This window comes from Photinus pyralis, unplaced genomic scaffold (assembly GCF_008802855.1).
Source record: "Photinus pyralis isolate 1611_PpyrPB1 unplaced genomic scaffold, Ppyr1.3 Ppyr1.4_LG1, whole genome shotgun sequence".
Lineage (NCBI taxonomy): Eukaryota > Metazoa > Arthropoda > Insecta > Coleoptera > Lampyridae > Photinus > Photinus pyralis.
This window is the reverse complement of record NW_022170249.1, coordinates 30,298,772-30,316,273: the sequence shown is the minus strand read 5'-3', so window position 1 is coordinate 30,316,273 and position 17,502 is coordinate 30,298,772. Positions and strand designations below refer to the sequence as shown.

Sequence of the window (17,502 nt, the reverse complement as noted above, 5' to 3'; positions counted from 1 at the left end):
ATAGAGAAAGTTCTATTTCACTTGCAAGTTTGGCGCAAGTTCTAGTAACTTTTCTAGTAATTTTGTCAATACCACAATTTATTTGGTTTCGCGTGTGTTATTTTGTGTGTTTTTTTAATACAAGCGCCACCACATAACAAGCTGTAGCCAGCTTAATTTCCTTTTGTTTGCTCATACCTAATGGTCAATTTTATTAAGTTTCAAGAATAACCTTCTGTGTAAACAAACTGAAAAGTTTCAATTTTTGGAAAAAAATGTTGTCAGTACTGCAACACTTTTCTGAACTTGCACAAAAGTTGCAACACAATTGCATAAATGTAAAACCGGAATAAGCAATGCAAGGCAATTTTAGATTGCATAGCACAAGCCTTGCATTGCACTAAAATTGCCTAATGTAAAGCGGCTTTAGTTTGGGAAATCAATTTCCATGTATCTATATATAACAATGAATTTGTGTATTAGCTCTCTAATTAACTCTAATTGCAATTCCCATATAATTTACGACCGAATTGCACCGTTTGTGATTGCTGCGGTTTTGCCTTTTTGGTTGCCGTTTTCCTCTATGACACACAACATGTTCATTAATTCCGGGGAATCAAGAACATTTGAGTCATGAGGAAAGCAACATCAATCTTATCAAGAAAATATTAAACATACTACCTAAAATGTAACATTTATTTTAATTAATAAAAAAAAAAAATTTTGAAGGTTTTTACGTAATAACAACGAATAAAAACTCATCATTTTGTGCGTAACAAAATACGAGAACAACTAAAATATATACTACGCACACAACTAAGCGATGTCGGAGAAACCTTCTTCGGGACAAAAACCCTGACATAGTCCACAGAAATCCACGAACAAAGACAACAAAGGCAAACGAAAATTCACAAAACATTTCAAATTGTGTAGCAATAAAAATCAATCGTTCCAGCTGGTTGTTGAACGTCGCAAGGGCGATAAACGATCCGATCTTCCTTTCGTCTTGGTAAAAAACGAACCACGGCCTTTTTACCGAAGACGCGTTCCTTTCGGATTTCTCCATGGATTTTAAAACACCGCAGGCACCGTTCACCAATGTTGTTGACTTCAAAATTTGAGGTTGATCTGAATAAACCGGAGAACATTACTCTGAATCATGTTACCAAAAATCATCTGAAAAATCTTCCAAATTAAATATTAGTCTCGATCAGACTTTACTTCTCTGTGCCACCAATCTAAAATAATTTTATTGGTATATGCTCTATAGTGTTTTCGCATATCGGATAAAACTGCACCAATGGCTTGTTGCCACATATTTAAACAATTTTCTCTACCATAACCTTTCTCGCCCATGGGTCGGTTATGTTTGCAAATTTCCCATATATTTTGATGGGATTGAAAACGCAATGGTAGAGAAACAACCGCAATCCCACATGTCCATTTTCTAATGCCATCTCATCAACAGCACACGTTCCAATTGGATCATCCGTCATTGTGATCTCTTGACACTTGAGAACGGAGCGTCGGTGTGTATCCACAAAGGAAAAGTCGTAGGTCTTATCGAGACATATCCAATTGTAAGTATCTCTTCCGTTCCAGTCAGGAGTCCGAAGCGTCATAATCATTGTTGTTCATTATATTACGTAATAGTGTGTTTTCAACACCTTCTGATAGTTGCATGAATTGCGAGATCTCTGAATTTTTACATACACATCTAAAAAATAGACTCTTGATAATTGGTAACTCCATTAAACCTTTTCTTGGAATATCTTTTTGATAGCGGGAACCAATATTCGCAACAACTTTTTTAAGGAACATTTGGATCCATTAAATACGGCTTTCTCTTTTAAAACTTTTAAAAGGGATTGAAGCAAAAGATATTATATTAAAATACAAACGCAAATTGCTTATAATGTCTACACAAATATTAATTTTATTTAATATAACCTTTGCACAGTTGAGATAATTCAACCATTCAACGTGTGTTTTAACTTACTGTGCTGGATCATGTCGTAGATGGAGTTCTGAATCGTTGCTTGTGTGAAACCATCAACATCGCTAACGGGTTTCGTAAATTGCCTTGTTTTTAGAACTTTCCAGAGGTCTGCCTGACTTAGAAATTTGTGAAATAGAAGACACTGTTGGCAGGTTAATCTTTGGGTAATGTATCCACAACTCTGTATGAAATGAAACTACTACTGCTACTAAAGTAACCACTGGCCTGCTGCTGGTAAAAGTGGACTACCATTATCTCTTTCTCGTTCAAAATATCGAATAAGATTAGAAATAAGTTGCTTCCTTTTTCTTGGAAAACCCGATGGCTTTTTTGGGTTATATACCTTTTGGCGCAGAATATTGCAGCGAGACTTACGGAAGTTACGCTTCTATAATTGTTCGTTATGAAACTAACGGATTTTTCGGGTAATGTAACAAGACTCTGCCTCAGTCTAACATAAACAACGTAGGTTGGTATTACAATATTTCGTAAGATGAACCTAAGGATGCCGGAAGGGGAGGCGGCTCTATAGCCCTGATATTAATCGTCGTGCTTTAAAAGGTTGCCACTGCCTGCTATAATGTGAAATACATCTGTTTCCGAGCATCTTGATCTGTTGTCGACTGTCGTACCATAGCACTATTGAAATTTTAATAATTGCACGACTTGCACTTAACGAGCTGCAAGTCCCATAATGTAATTAATATTAGATAAGTGGAAAGGATAATCACTAACGACTAATTACTGGTATTGTCTAAGTCTATTGTGTAAGATTAATACGTATACGCTCCCACTGTCACAGAGAATACGTACCGTACTCCTATCATTATATATCGATTTAACAAATCCGTACGGAGGTAATAGAATTGTGACTCCACTTTGAAAGGGGCTGCCATCCTCCGGCTATTTCTGTTTCATCTACATTTTTAAAATTATGTACTCTGCCCACAAAGCAAACCGTGCAACTAATGGAGAGGTAATCCAATTTTGTCGGTAAACCGAATATTGTGTTTTCGTGCGGATCTATGTAGGTTAAATATCCCGAAACAAAATACTTGAACTCAACCTTGCGCAAATATCACGGGAGGTAATTGCTTTTATTTGTATTATTATCATCCGCGATGTTCCCGGCGGTGCATTGATTTTGTTCGCAAAGGTCGTGCCGTATTGATTTCGTCTAAGAAACGTTCTTTGGCGCATCGATTTGGCCAATTGTAACTTCGAGAATAAATTTTTAATTAATTCTTTTAAAACTTCAAGCTCCTTTTCATTGGAACAATAGAGATCCCTTCTCAACGTTTCTTCAATTTAAAGGGCGCAGTTTCTTAAATCGTTACGGAAGAAACCGCTTTGGCCCAATTTCCCATACGTAAGAGAAACGTGTTTCCCTTTTATGCTATTGGGCACTTTCTCAATACAGAACAATTTTAACCGCTTTTGCATCCGTAAATTCAAAAGAATTTTTTTATTGGATGGCTACACATTTACCATTTGTAAGTTGCCTTATCATGCAAATTTACACTTACATATCCAAATACAACGCGTTAAAGAAAAAGCAGTGTTGATTACCGTATTATAATACGCTGATGTTAAAAATACAATTATTCTACTTTCGTATTTCGTATATATGTTTACTTAGGGTTGGAACATGTGTTACATTTTTTTTTATTATAAAATACATAAGATAAAGATTCAGAAATCTCATACAACAGTTTAAGGGATGACCGAGAGGGGAAAACTAAGAAGTAATCTCTCTCTCTCTCTCTCCCTCTCCCTCTCCCACATAAACATTTAAGGCGGCTTGGCATACATTCAAAATTACGCTGTATAAGTGAAGAAGAATCAAATTCTAAGGAATTTCTTCTAAATATTATTTTTCCCGAGATTTTTCCATTTGTAGGTACTTTTCTCCAATATTTTCGAGATGTTCACAATTAAGTTTTCACATCGCCAGGAGATGTGTCTCGTTTAGACCATCTTTCCGCCACTTAAGAGTACCATCCGTCGAGACTATTCTGCAGATATTTGCATTGAACGTTTTGACATCACCAGTAGATGTGTCTCAATCAGACATTCCACTTGCCCCTTATGAATACTCTCTGCTGACAATTCGTTTTCAAGAGATTCGCTCCAATAGATATATCTCATCCAAGCGATTCGTTTTGCCTTTGTCAGTACGTTCCTCCGACAAACTGTTTTAGAGATATTCGTTTTTAAAGTGTTGACATAACCAAGGGACGTCTTCCAGACGGCCTAATCTTTTTTGTGAGTACCCTCCTTCGATACTCCGCTCTTGAAATATAAGGAATTATAACCGATCACGATGACAGGTCGTAGAAAATGACTATGGTTGGTAGAAATTAATTCCTTTCGTTAAAACCTCCTACATGAAGGATAAAACCCGTCCCCCCAAACCTCCTCTTTTGATAAGGGGTCAGAAAGGAGGTTGGTAGTTGGTAGAGAACAGTCCTTTTGTTGACACCTTTAATTAGAATACCATGTAACGTTTTTAACACTGAACAGCAGATTAGATATTATAAAGTTGCGTTCTGGAGGCGACTAACTATACATCAAGATAATTAAAATATTAAGAAATCCTACGTTACAAGGCTAAAGCGGGTTACAAGACAAGGTAGCCATAGAAGACGTGACTCATCCTTGGCGCAATAAACTATAAATAAATAAACAAAAACTAAATGATGTATTAAATGGTGGGCAACTGCACAAAATCCAACCCCCGGATAGGTAACTGCTCTCTCGTTCGAGGTATCACAGCTTACATAAATGAGTTGCGAGATCAACCACAGCCAGCTATCGTTAGAGTTCTTCCCATCTCAGAGATTGTCACTTCACGGCGAAAAAGGATTAGTAGTTATTCGACACGTGCTTATACTATTTAAGCATTTCGTCAATTTCCACATGAACAAATTACCAAACATGTAAGTTAATCTTGATGCCAGGGTTTTTAATCGTAAGTCATAAATTGCTTCAACATTTGCACAATGAACGATTTCAATAAAAGTAAACCGCATTTTTCATACACGAGGTCCATCATGGCAATTAAATAATGTAACATTAACTTAATTACGTGATTTATTTATTTACAATTAATTATTAACAATCAATTTATAGCAGTCTTGAGATGGATTAATTTATAACAGTTAAGTAGTATTTATCACTCATAATTTATAACATAACACGCGTGCATCTATGTTGGAACTAACACAATTTGATTTGTTTTTACAGCAAATCTAGAACAAATACGTCATATTTCTCGGACAGAATGCGCCTTAGTTTCTTATCGCCGATGACTAACCCTTCACGGCTCTTCGATGTTTATTAGAATATCCCCTACAATAATTTCGAAAACAAAAGTTTAATTTGAGATTGCTCATCAGCATTAGACTCCTTTAAAATAGTCCCCAAAATTGCATTTTTTTTGTGATTATTTTCTCGAAGACCATAAGAGGAGCCAAGAAGAATGTCTTTGGATAGGTGATTCTTTCCGATTCTGTTAAAATTCTTCCAAAATTCTTACTCCCCCAAACGGGTTTGAGAAAAGATCTGATTTTAATGAAATTTGGCAGTTTTTGGCCGGACAATGAAAATGATCAGAATTTCCCAGAATATCTTGTGTATGCTCCTTAGAGATTTAATAACACAATTGTCTAACAGTTTTTCAATACTTACCTAATATTAGCATTTCATATCTCAAAATTACCCACGAATCTAGTTTCGCATTTAGGCACTTACGAGTTTCGTACCTTACTCAAACTAGTAATGTTTTGATGCGTAACTTTCGTCGTATAGAAACTGGTTGCAAATTTTTTTCTTAAATTCTTAAAGAACACACACGGGACCAAGAATTGCAACTCGAATTTTCAAACAATAATTGCAGATTCAGCATTTTCATGCTAAGACCACCAAATTCCAAATCTAAACCAGAATTTTGTTTGGCACCCCCGTTTAGGAGGCGTCTTGGCCTTGGGGGTAGAAATTTTGGAAAAAGTTCTTCAAAATCGGGAAGGTCATACCAACATCCTATCCAGAGACGTGCCATCCTTCTTGATTAAAAAAAAATGCAATTTTGATGAGTAGCTTTCAAACAAAACATTTGCACCCATCAATTTATTTGATTGAATTTGATTGCTTTGGTCCCCTCTATCGTCCGATTTTTTGGATACAACTAACACACTGTATGAGATTTACACGGCAAGTAAAAACAATGAACAACTTATCACCTGAAATATAGAATAGAACTATATCATCATTCATCATCATCATCATAGCGCGTACAAAGTCAAGGTGAAACTTTTTCCGCAAACTCCTATTTTGAGGTGCAAAAACCACAAACATTATTTGTAAACGTGGCTGGTGTATCAATTACCTACCGACGTTTAACACTCCATTTGTGATATCGATCCGAGTTTCCTCACCTTCACACTCTTTCAGGATCAAATACAATAAGTTGATCACGCGTGTAGATAGGTCACCTACTGACCTTAACAGCTAGTACTCCTACCTTGCCCTCCGTGCGAAATGAGTGGATAAAATTAAATTAAACAATGTGTGATTTGTACAAAGCGACAGCCATCGGATTTAATTATCCGCCCTAGTGTGTTGTTTTTGTTTTTGTATCTGGATTCGAACTTAAATTGTACCTACCCCGGCGTATATTATCCCTCGCGTTGAATAGGGATAAGTGTCGTTTTTGTGTCCTCTTGAAAATTACAATTCTGTTGTTTTACAATCCTGTCGTTGTTAATTAATCCATTTCGTCCCGTTTCATGTTTGTTAACTAAATTAATTTCCGGTGCTACCTAAACAACACCATCGTATCTTTATGTTGGTTTACACCCGAAGTTTAAAGTTCTACGTACAGTGTGAGGCATAGGTGGTCCTAAATGGGTGATTTTAAAAAATAAAAATTAATGAGAAAACACTGGCTAAAGGTAGAGCTGGTGGAGATCAGAGAGGCGCTGTCGTAGGTATACAAGGTGACTCAATATTACTTTGATAAACTGTGAGAGCACGTTCCCCACACCAAAACAACAAAGAAACTTCGCATTTAAACATATTTTCGGCAATCCTTCATTTTACAGTGATTCACTAAAGTGTTTGCCTAACATATGCATCCGACACCCTCAGGGGATTTTTGAAAGGGTGCGCACGCCCTGATTTGCCGAGTGCGTGCATGTATGGTAACAAAAGGAGGATATTTTGAACATTTATTATGATTTTCTGGGTTGATGACATTTTCAACCTAACAATGTGTCGAACATCAAGTTGCAGTAATAACTTTAAAATGAAGATTTTCGGCATATAGTATATATAGTATAGGAAGTTTTTTTTGTTTTGGTGTGAGGAACGTGCAGAACGGTATTATCTAATCCTGTATAGGGGTAGTAGTTACTGTAAAATCGCGGACGGATGCTTCGGAGTCGGCGGCGACGCTAGTTCTTGATTCGACGGACTACATAAGCACTAGCTTTAAACCTAGCAACAATCTACGGCACAATTTTTTGTACACAAATTATCTTATAAATAATCATAATGGACCCATAAGCTGGGATATTTTGAACAAACTAACTTTAAAAGCGAAACTGATTTTCTCTCAACTCCAATTCTGATGAGTTCCCAAATGGTAAAAATGCATGCAATACAAACGGCTTCAAATTTGCCTAGAAGTTGATATCTTTAAGGAAGCACAGATCCAATTTTCATTAATAAATTTTAAACTTGCAAGTTACAACGATTTTTCTTAAACCCCTAATTTTTTAGTTCTGCACATGAAACAAGCTCGATCGGCCCTCCTTACATCGAAAATATTTCGGGAAGTGACTGCATTGTCAGGCTAACTTTGTGATTATTGATGGTTTTTCTTTGCCCGGGCAAACGCCCTCTCCTCCCCACTTCTATAATACTGTTTTCGTTGGTTTCACGGATTCTCGTCATCGAATACTACTTTATTTTAAAACACCCCCGCTACTCCAAAAAGGCAACACATTTTCTGTGCATCTCCTATATCTATATCTTTTATTGGAATCCATCAGATAGTTTACCCTTAAATTATTTCAAGTAAGGAATAATTAATTACACGTATAATATGTATATTGAACCAGGTACACCATAATGAATTTATAATGAAGTTAATAAAGCTAATGAACGCTGTACATAAATTATTAATCCCTCACGTTATACTTCATTGAATTTTATGATGAAGTGATCTTTCTGACAATGATGCCATTATTTACGAGCGGTAAATATAAAACCATCCATCGTCTTTGCGCTTATCCCGCAGAAGAGATTGACAGCTAATTTTCAGTTATTTTCCAAATTTCCCAGTGCGCAGTATGCTATTAAGAAACTGTTTACGGTACAATGGAAATGGTGACTGATGGTTATAGAAATCCCACTGTTAAATATAATTTGGTGGAGATTAGCTAAAGCAGGATTATTATTAATTACAAATTAATTAATTAATATTATTATTATAATCTCTGTATTTTACGGATAAGAAACAACTATGGTCGGTATTTTTTTCATCGCTATTTCGATTGTACATTGTACAGTGCGTAAATTTTAACTCTAAACATACAAATCTCCCATGTACATCGTAAGTCATATACCCCTTAAGATATGCAACCAATCTTACCTACTTAGATCAGTAATTATTATATTCTTAATAAAATGTATACAAAAGTAGAAAAAATAGAAATGTTCCAGATGTATTTCAATAATCACAGGATTCATTTGCTGCTAAATATCCCAATAAGCATAATCCGTCAATTGGCAATTCTCAACAGCAAAAAATTTCAGGTTGGTGTTTCAATTGTTAATGAACGTTACATCAGAAAAAGAACTTGCCGTGTTTTAATTGTAGAAATGAACTACGTAGAAAAAATTCAATTATATCACGTTTGGTAATTTAGCTAGGGAATTTGAAATTTCACACATGTCCGTATTGAATTGAAAGTTTCTTTTATTTACACTGCTGTCCAATTTGTGTGAGGTGGGTTTCATAACTGTCAGTCATATCAATGCATTGACTTGTATATTTAAGAATTTAACATAAGAGATTTGTAGGTATGTTCAAAGTTAAAATTTACGCACCGTATATAATAAATATACAATGCTATTACACTGAAAGAGCGCTACAATGAGTAATGACTACCAATTACAACCACTTCTTTTCATAGTAGGATCGAAACCCCCATTCTCTTGTAAATCTAGTCATTTGTTTTTTTTCTTGGTCCATCTCAGTTGTATCAGCAAATCAAAGATGCTAATGGTAAACCTCTGTTTTTCTATGTGTTCTCGTTATAAATCTAATTTAAGTACGTAAAAACGACTAAGTCAACGAAATTCTCATACTCTCAATTATAAAACCACGAAACTTGGGCCTATCCTGGGAAGTAAATTAATTACACAGACTAAAAATTAATGAAAAATAAATCTTTCCGCGACCTACGACGTTTCAATTTTCAGCTTCAGTTTACAATTTCAGTATTCAGTTATTTTTGAATGTATAGCTTTATCTAATGTTTTGGTATAATGCGTCGTTCTACAGTTTCGGTCTTCAGTTTGTGTTTACAGCTTCATTTATAACATGATAACATCGTTTTACATCCGTTTTGTTTCAAGAGGTTCAAGAGTTTATATGTATGGCTTACATTAAAATTTACAGTTTGTGGTTTACTGGTGTACAGCATAAGGACATATACAGGGTGGTGACTTGCGTAACGCATCATAGGGATTTCAATGTAAAATTCATAACATGCGATTATTGGCTCCCCAAATTATTTTAGAGCAAAAATGTATTAAGGTTTTTTGTAGAAAAAATTTTTTTACGCCAATCAACCGTATAATTTTTGCATACTAAAGGCGGAAAATTGGAAAAATAAACCCCCATCTTTTTCAATAATCTGCGATGCCATGGAATTTTATAATACAAAAACTACTAGTTACAACTGTACTGACTGCTAAAGTTGAAAATTTTGGTTTTAAACAAATTGAAGAAGAAAAAATTTCGACGGATACGGTAACCAAAAACTTAAATATGTTACCGAACTAATTAGAATTATTAATTTAATAAGGGGTATATTTTGTATAAATAAATAGTGGGTTATATCGTGACCACCTTTACGGTGGTAACGGTTATATACGATAGCATTTGGAGCAAGCATTTTTGCCTAGAATAGATATCGGTTTCAGGGGATGATTTATTGGGGCTTAGCTGTTTTAGCAAGACGAATAATTGGGGTGTAGCCAAAGGGGTAGAGATAATTTTTTTTGTAAGCTGCGACTAATCTTATATTTTGTTCAATGTTACTTAATAAATTTATGTACAGGGTGTTGATTATTGTGGAAACTAGTGGGGATATCAAAAACAAAACTGTCCCTTAAGGGTCAAGTGTAGGGCAACTTAATTTTTTCAAATAAAAATCTATATTTTATTGAATATTCTTATTCTAAAAGCGTTATTTTTGGTTTGAGCTGGTGGACGCTCTTCTGCCAATAACTTGGCGCATTTTTTACTCTTCACTTTTACTGATTATTAAAATAATTTTAGATACGCATAATCCAAAATTATAAATCGGGATCAATCCCTCTGTTTATAACACGTATTCATACACTCATAAATACTAATGTAATAGTTTCAGATGAGTATAGGTGTTTTTTTTTTGTTTCAGGTGCATTTCTAATACCCTTCTTCATAATGTTAATATTGGAAGGCATTCCACTATTCCTAATCGAACTTGGAATCGGACAAAAGATGCGCCTCGGATCGCTGGGGGTGTGGAACACGATCCACCCTTGGCTGGGCGGTATCGGAATTTCGTCGTGTACGGTAACATTTTTCGTCGCCCTTTACTACAACGTTATAATCACGTGGTGCTTTTACTACTTCTTCAACAGCTTTCAGGTAAGTCGCTTTACGTTTACGAAACTATCATCCTTTATTCAATCAACTTTAGTCGCCCCTGCCGTGGGCGAGTTGTCCCAGTATTAATACCACAGGCGGTCTGGAGTGTGCGACGTCGTCGGAAACGGAATACTTCTGGTACAGGACGACTCTCGACGCCTCGCGGTCAATTACGGAACCTGGATTGCCAAAGTGGTGGATCGTGCTTTGTTTGTTATTAGCGTGGCTAACTGTATTCTTTATTGTTATGAAAGGAATTCAAAGTTCCGGAAAGGTAACGGAAGCAATCATGCCTTATTTTGTACTTTCTCTCTTGATGTTTGCAGGTTGTTTATTTCACATCTCTATTTCCGTACATAGTATTGACAATATTTTTTATAAAAGCGCTTACATTGGAAGGTGCCGGTGTGGGTTTGACCCACATGTACACTCCAAAGGTAAAATTCCCTTTTCGTTCCTAGGCGGTAACAGTATCTTTTCAGCTTGAAAAGCTGTTAGATCCAAGAGTGTGGCTTGACGCCGCCACACAAGTATTTTATTCGTTTGGATTGGCATTTGGATCAATAATTGCATTTGGTTCCTACAACCCTCCAAAGAATAATTGTTTTAGAGACGTCATTTTAGTATCAATATGTAATGCGTTTACCGCAATCTATGCAAGTGCGGTAATCTTTTCCATTCTTGGATTCATGGCTGTGACAAATGTTCCAAAATGTATCGAACGGTAAGGTTTCTATTCATTTCTCGTATTGATAATTTATTCATTCATGGAAGATCAATTTTTGTGATATAATAAACATCAAATCAATCAAAGTAAACGCCATTTCAAAATTATTTGAGGTATCTTTCGAATTCTAGAGGGGATCTTCCTTAATCAAAATAAAAAAAAAATCAAAAGAGAGACAGGCTTGGTTATGTTACCCCAAACATAAAATCATATTCTCAATTTAAATAAAAATTCCCTTCCAACTTAGTTTTACGAAATGTAAAAATACCAAAAACGTGCAAAGGGTGTTCTTCAAATCCTGAGTGTGACGACATGAGGAAACTGTGGCGATATATTTCGTGATGTAGCCATGTCGAAAGCTCCCGCGCTAACAAGAAGCGGGAAACAAAAACCTCGCACTCAACAATGGCCGGATTCCCTACGGTTGTAAAAAAAAACAGATCGCACTCATTCGTACGCAAGGTTTTGTGGCCCTTCTCCAATTCAGAATGTATCTAAGGCCCTGGATATTGTAGGTAGCTCTTAGGATAAAGTAAAAAATGGCACTAAGTAAATTTTAAAACTTCAGCATTTGCCTCTACAGGGACGAAACAATTAATTACATTCAGAAAAGGGCGCTTCGTACACCAAAAGATTGAAGTCACAATGAATCACTAATTATTTCTTATGATGGGTTTATCCTATCATTATCTTATTAGATCATTAAGAACCAGCAAATAAAAACTAAAGTGTATTCTGCCTCGCTAACCAACGAAACCATACATTTGTTTCTATTGGCTATTTCGTAATGTTCTAATGATAGTGAACTAATGATAATGATTGTACAAACCCACCATTATTCTGTCACTCTTCGGAGTGTTGGCCTGATAAGTACCTATACACGCAACTAGTCGATTATTATTGAATTATAGTCCGAGCTCTAGTCCGAAAACAGAATTCGAAAATTCGGTTTCGTTCTCAACTGGAAACATTTAATTTAGCAGGAGCTAATATCACCACCCGCTAAATAATAGACTATTAAAATAAAGTTCGTGTACCTATCTGTTGCAATTAGTTAACTTTGAAAGAAATATGAAATGTTTGAACTTATGTTTTAATCAATTTCGAAGGCGAATTTTATTTAAATTGCTGAAGTTCGAATTAATTGAAGTTTTCTAACTAATTTGTCTCTCTTTTGTGTTGAACATTGTTTAACAATTCTGTTTTTTGTACACTTTGCTAAAATTTAAATTACTTTGCCTCAACAACATACCGAGACGTTAGGAACTGCAACTCAGTTTTACTAGTGTCGTGAAATTTGATTGGCGTAAACAAAGTATCATTAAGCACGAACGAATAGGATGTTAGGTAGAATAATTACAATATATTTTGATAGTATGTAACCGCATTTTAGTAACAAATTGAAGATGATTGCAGAAGAAATTATCGGTCAGAATGCAACGGAAGAGATCTACAACTCTGCCCTGGCCAATATCTCGAGTGAGAGATTTGACTATTTGAAATTGCAAAACTGCTCGCTATCGCATCAACTGGAAAACGTACGTATTCTAAAGCTAAACTGCTACCATTTTAACTATATGTAATCATTTAGGCGGCCGAAGGTACCGGTCTCGCATTTATTGTCTTTACACAAGCAATTGTCGAACTTCCTTGGGCGCCATTTTGGGCGATTATATTTTTCCTAATGTTATTGGCTCTCGGTTTGGGTTCTCAAATTGGAATGTTGGAAGGGATGTTATGTACACTTTTCGATATTGAAATATTTAAAAGGATGAGCAAACCTCTGGTTACAGGTAACTAAATGTGGATCTCCAAAGGTAGTGCGTTACTAATGGAATATTTGCAGGTGTACTTTGCCTGGTTTGCTTCCTGTTGGGGTTGGTATTTACGACAGGCGCTGGCGGATACTGGTTAAAGATGTTTGATGCTTTTGCTGGAACGGTTGGGCTGGTCGTGGTTGCCTTTACAGAAATGGTGGCGATCTCGTATATTTACGGTTGTGATAAATTTATTAAAGATATATACGAAATGACAGGTTATAAACCTGGATTGTTTTGGAGGGTCACGTGGCGATATTTGGCACCGGCGATCATGCTGGCCATCTTGGGTTCATCTTTGGTATTTATGTGCATTGAGCATCCACAATACCACGCCTGGACTCCCGAATTGGTAATTAAAGTTCTCGCTGTGATGCGCAGATATTTATAGTCTGTTTCAGGGGCAAACCACGCCAACCGATTTTCCAGGATGGGCGCTGGCAATTGCAATTTTGATGGTTTTGGCGGGAATACTACCAATTCCAATGGTATTCTTATTGAGACGTTATCAATGCTTGAAGATAGATATAAATATACACGAAGGCTCCATTAGACGAATAGACACCACAGTTTCCACCAAGGAAATGATGACGGATGTAGACGTAAGTTATTTTACAAATTACCTTAATTCAATTTAACTCGTCTTACTAACCGCTGTAGTTGGTTATTGCTAAAATAATATCTTCAGGACATGTGGCCACAGTAGGTCCTACTAATACTAACACAATTTCGTTAAACAGGAACAAATAACAAGTCCAGACGGTCCCGACCTTACTACCACGAATACTCTCAAAAACAAATTCACTATAGGTGACTTTGAAGTGTAATTGTAAGTAATTTTCGGCTTTTCAATAAGCCCTTGCATGCAATGTTTATAATGCAATGCACGCAAATTGTGATTCATAAACGACTCAAACATTAGAGCACATCGCAATATTATAACTCTTTTTGTGTTAGGAATCATATATGTAGGAATGCATGATATATTGTTCCCAGACCACGTAGGTACCAAGTTCAGATACTACCATGGTAAGTACCTAGTTACACAAATGATTGTCATTCGTTTACACCAAACAAGAAACATTCACTATCACACCTAAGTACAGTATGTTGTGAGATGATTCATTTCTCATGCCTTATAAAAAGTCCTGCTTGTTCCAAAACGGCAAATGCACCATTTAGTTTTCCTTTAAAGTGAGCGGTTTCAAATAAATTGAAAAAAACCTGCCTTGGAATATCAAAATCTTATCCAAAATTCACACATAATTAAGAATCAAGTAAACCTTAATTAACTAATGACAAATGTATAACATTTCGGGTACGCTCTACGTAGATCTTTTATACTGTCTAAAAGTACCTGAACTACTTTGGCATTGTGCATACTTGATTTTATCTGTCAATATTTGGACTTTTTTGAAATTTTGAAATGTTTCCTAATAGGTTCTTTTTTCAATTTCTTAGAAAACCCCGCATTTTAAAGGATGACTAAATGGTGTTTTTGGAGCTTTGGAACACAGTGCACCTCATCTAAGGGCGTACTGTATGTTTTATAACAAGGCCATAGTTGGGTAATAGATATAGATACCAAATCTTTAAAAAATATTTTGTAAGACAAAAACTCATTTTTAAGACTCCTTTGTGAAGATGTAAACTGCTAATCGTTTTTGAAATTTCATATTTCTTTGGTTTCATTGGTCAAAACGGCCAACCTATGAGAGCGTAGCATCCCTGGTCACAAACGTTTAAAAGGATAGCTCCGAACTTTGCAAAGCCAATTCCAATTTGTAAATATATTCCATAAAACGCAACAGCATTTTGTTTAGCTTCGGCCGCTAAACTTGTAAGCAGTCTTTTTTTAAATGGGACATTGCATATTTTATTAAAAAATTGGAAAGTCCTAATTTTTTTATGTAAGATATATTATACCCTTCATGTTTAATTTACCTTCAGCAAATATCATATTTTTTTTAAATATCTGTCAATTCCCTTGATATAATTTTCAACACATCTTGAACCTGTCTTTCGTCTAACAAAGCTCCTACATAAAATTTCCAGTTATTAACGTTGTTTGCCGCAAATTGGGGCAATATTACACCTGAACCGGATGCCATTTCTACAAATTAACCCTGATTATTTGATTCTTTTTACGTTCTAATTACTTTAGAGTTCTGGACCCATAAGCTAATGGCTTACATCATTGATGTCAATGGTAGTGAGAATCTACAAGGGTGTTTTCAGGGGTCATGTTCCATGTTCTCCGATGCGTCACTGGTAGATTGTAAAATAAGAATTTGGTTTTCTCGTTTGTTTGGAAACTTTTTGGTGTTTTGTGTATTTGCGACCGTTATCGAAAAAATCACTTTTCAGCCATTGTTTAAACGAAAGTAAAACTTTTAAAATGATCAAGTAGGCCCTGGGTTTTATTTGGATTATCTTTTGTTTTTCTAGGTTTGGCAGTTCGCCTTTTAAATTGTATCTTGTGTTTGCGTATGTTTATAAATTAAAGGTCTAATTTGTAAAATGGACGGCCAAAATACCTTGTAGATCGGTAACGTAGCGTTTGTAAACCTATGTTTATATGAATTCTTAGTCATAAAATAAACCAAAGAATTAGCCCCTTCCGTATTTACATCATATTTAGGAACACCCTGTAATATATGTGGTCGTTCGTTTGACTCCTCGAAAAGGTTTTTCTGTAAAGGATATAAGTTTCGCTCGCGTTGGATGAACTCTAGAGAAACTTTCGAGAAAAGATTCCACCCTTCGAATCTATAATCTACAACGTTTTATGTTTCGGGAATAGACTTTTTTTTCCTTGTAGGTACCACGGTTTGCTCTTGTTAAATCTTCACCTCAGGAAGATAGGAAGGTAAATAAAACAAATTTACGTATTTATTAACAAAATTGTTCTTATTCTTGCTGCAAGAAAAATACAAGTTAATAAACGACAATGAATCTTAAAACAATCGTTTAACTTTTCACCTCAAATAGATTCAGTTTATTGATTGGAAATGAATGTTTAATCTGTCGTTATTCAACATCAAATTAATGTAAAAATAGAGCGAGAGAATAATGTTACGCCTTCTTAAGAAAAGGTATACTTTGTACAAATAGTACTTTTGGGCGGCGATCATCAACTAACAAATTTATTATGTAAAAAGTTACTACGCAAAATGTATCAACTACTCGATGCTCATGGAGGCGGACGCGGCTCGCGATTGGTCGACGGTCTTCCGGGTAATTCTCTTTTGATCTCCTCGTCAACGGAAACACCTTCTACACTGGGTCTGGTGTAGAGAGCGATCGAAGGCCTACTTCTTCTGCATATCTTGTCGCAAGTTTAAAGTTTAAAATTGCCACAAAAACGGCGCCATGGACGATGGATCCTCTGGATTTTCTGCACATGCGCGGTAACTGTGACACCACGGTACTTTCTTTTGATTTGACAATATCTTTACCAGTCCAATCGACGAAAATAATCAGGAACTCATGACGTCATGTGCTTATTAAAGCAGGAAAACATTGGCAAATTTATCACTCTTTTTTTAACCGTAATTTAACCATAATTTGATCTTGAATCATTTTAAAACTATCCTATTCTACTTACTTAATAAATAGAAAAAAGTCCCAAAATTTCTCAACAAACGTATAAACAATGATTCATAAGTAAATTATGCGAATATCAAACTTCGACAAGATTCGCTGCTTTAAAAATATCAGTTTATCGCACGTACGTCGTACAGACTGGTGGACAATACTACCACATAACAGGATCTGAACATCCTTCATCAAATGAACTCTATTTGTAGAAGCTGGAACGAAACAGAAATGTTTGACTTTGAAGCATCCAACCATATCTATTAAGATTCTTCCCGCCGTCGTCGTCTAATATTGATCATTTCCGCTGCTAGGCGGGCAGCCCGGGTTCGATTCCCGGCCGATGCAGATTTTTTTATTATTTTTATTTATTTTAATATTTTGTTTTGTTAATTTTTAAGAACTTTGTAATATGTTTTTTGGTGTCCCGTATTTGAGAATACATCGCGTTCGAGAT

General features: G+C 35.6%; 1 protein-coding gene across 3 annotated transcripts in view; it reads left to right on the top strand.

Moving 5' to 3' along the window:
* LOC116173574 (sodium-dependent neutral amino acid transporter B(0)AT3) overlaps nucleotides 1-17,502 on the top strand; it is a 46,015-nt gene that overhangs the window by 25,346 nt on the left and 3,167 nt on the right. For 2 of the 3 annotated variants that reach the window (XR_004145955.1, XM_031491124.1), the window contains exons 2-9: nucleotides 10,672-10,904; nucleotides 10,957-11,178; nucleotides 11,231-11,341; nucleotides 11,387-11,628; nucleotides 13,025-13,169; nucleotides 13,223-13,424; nucleotides 13,478-13,800; nucleotides 13,850-14,050. Coding sequence is in view for 2 of the 3 variants with exons in the window: in XM_031491124.1 (XP_031346984.1) it covers nucleotides 10,672-10,904; nucleotides 10,957-11,178; nucleotides 11,231-11,341; nucleotides 11,387-11,628; nucleotides 13,025-13,169; nucleotides 13,223-13,424; nucleotides 13,478-13,800; nucleotides 13,850-14,050 (1,679 nt within the window). In the remaining variant the exon portion in view is untranslated. Of the gene's footprint in view, nucleotides 1-10,671; nucleotides 10,905-10,956; nucleotides 11,179-11,230; nucleotides 11,342-11,386; nucleotides 11,629-13,024; nucleotides 13,170-13,222; nucleotides 13,425-13,477; nucleotides 13,801-13,849; nucleotides 14,051-14,188; nucleotides 14,278-17,502 lie in introns of all 3 variants that reach the window. The other variant, XM_031491140.1, reaches the window with a different exon arrangement.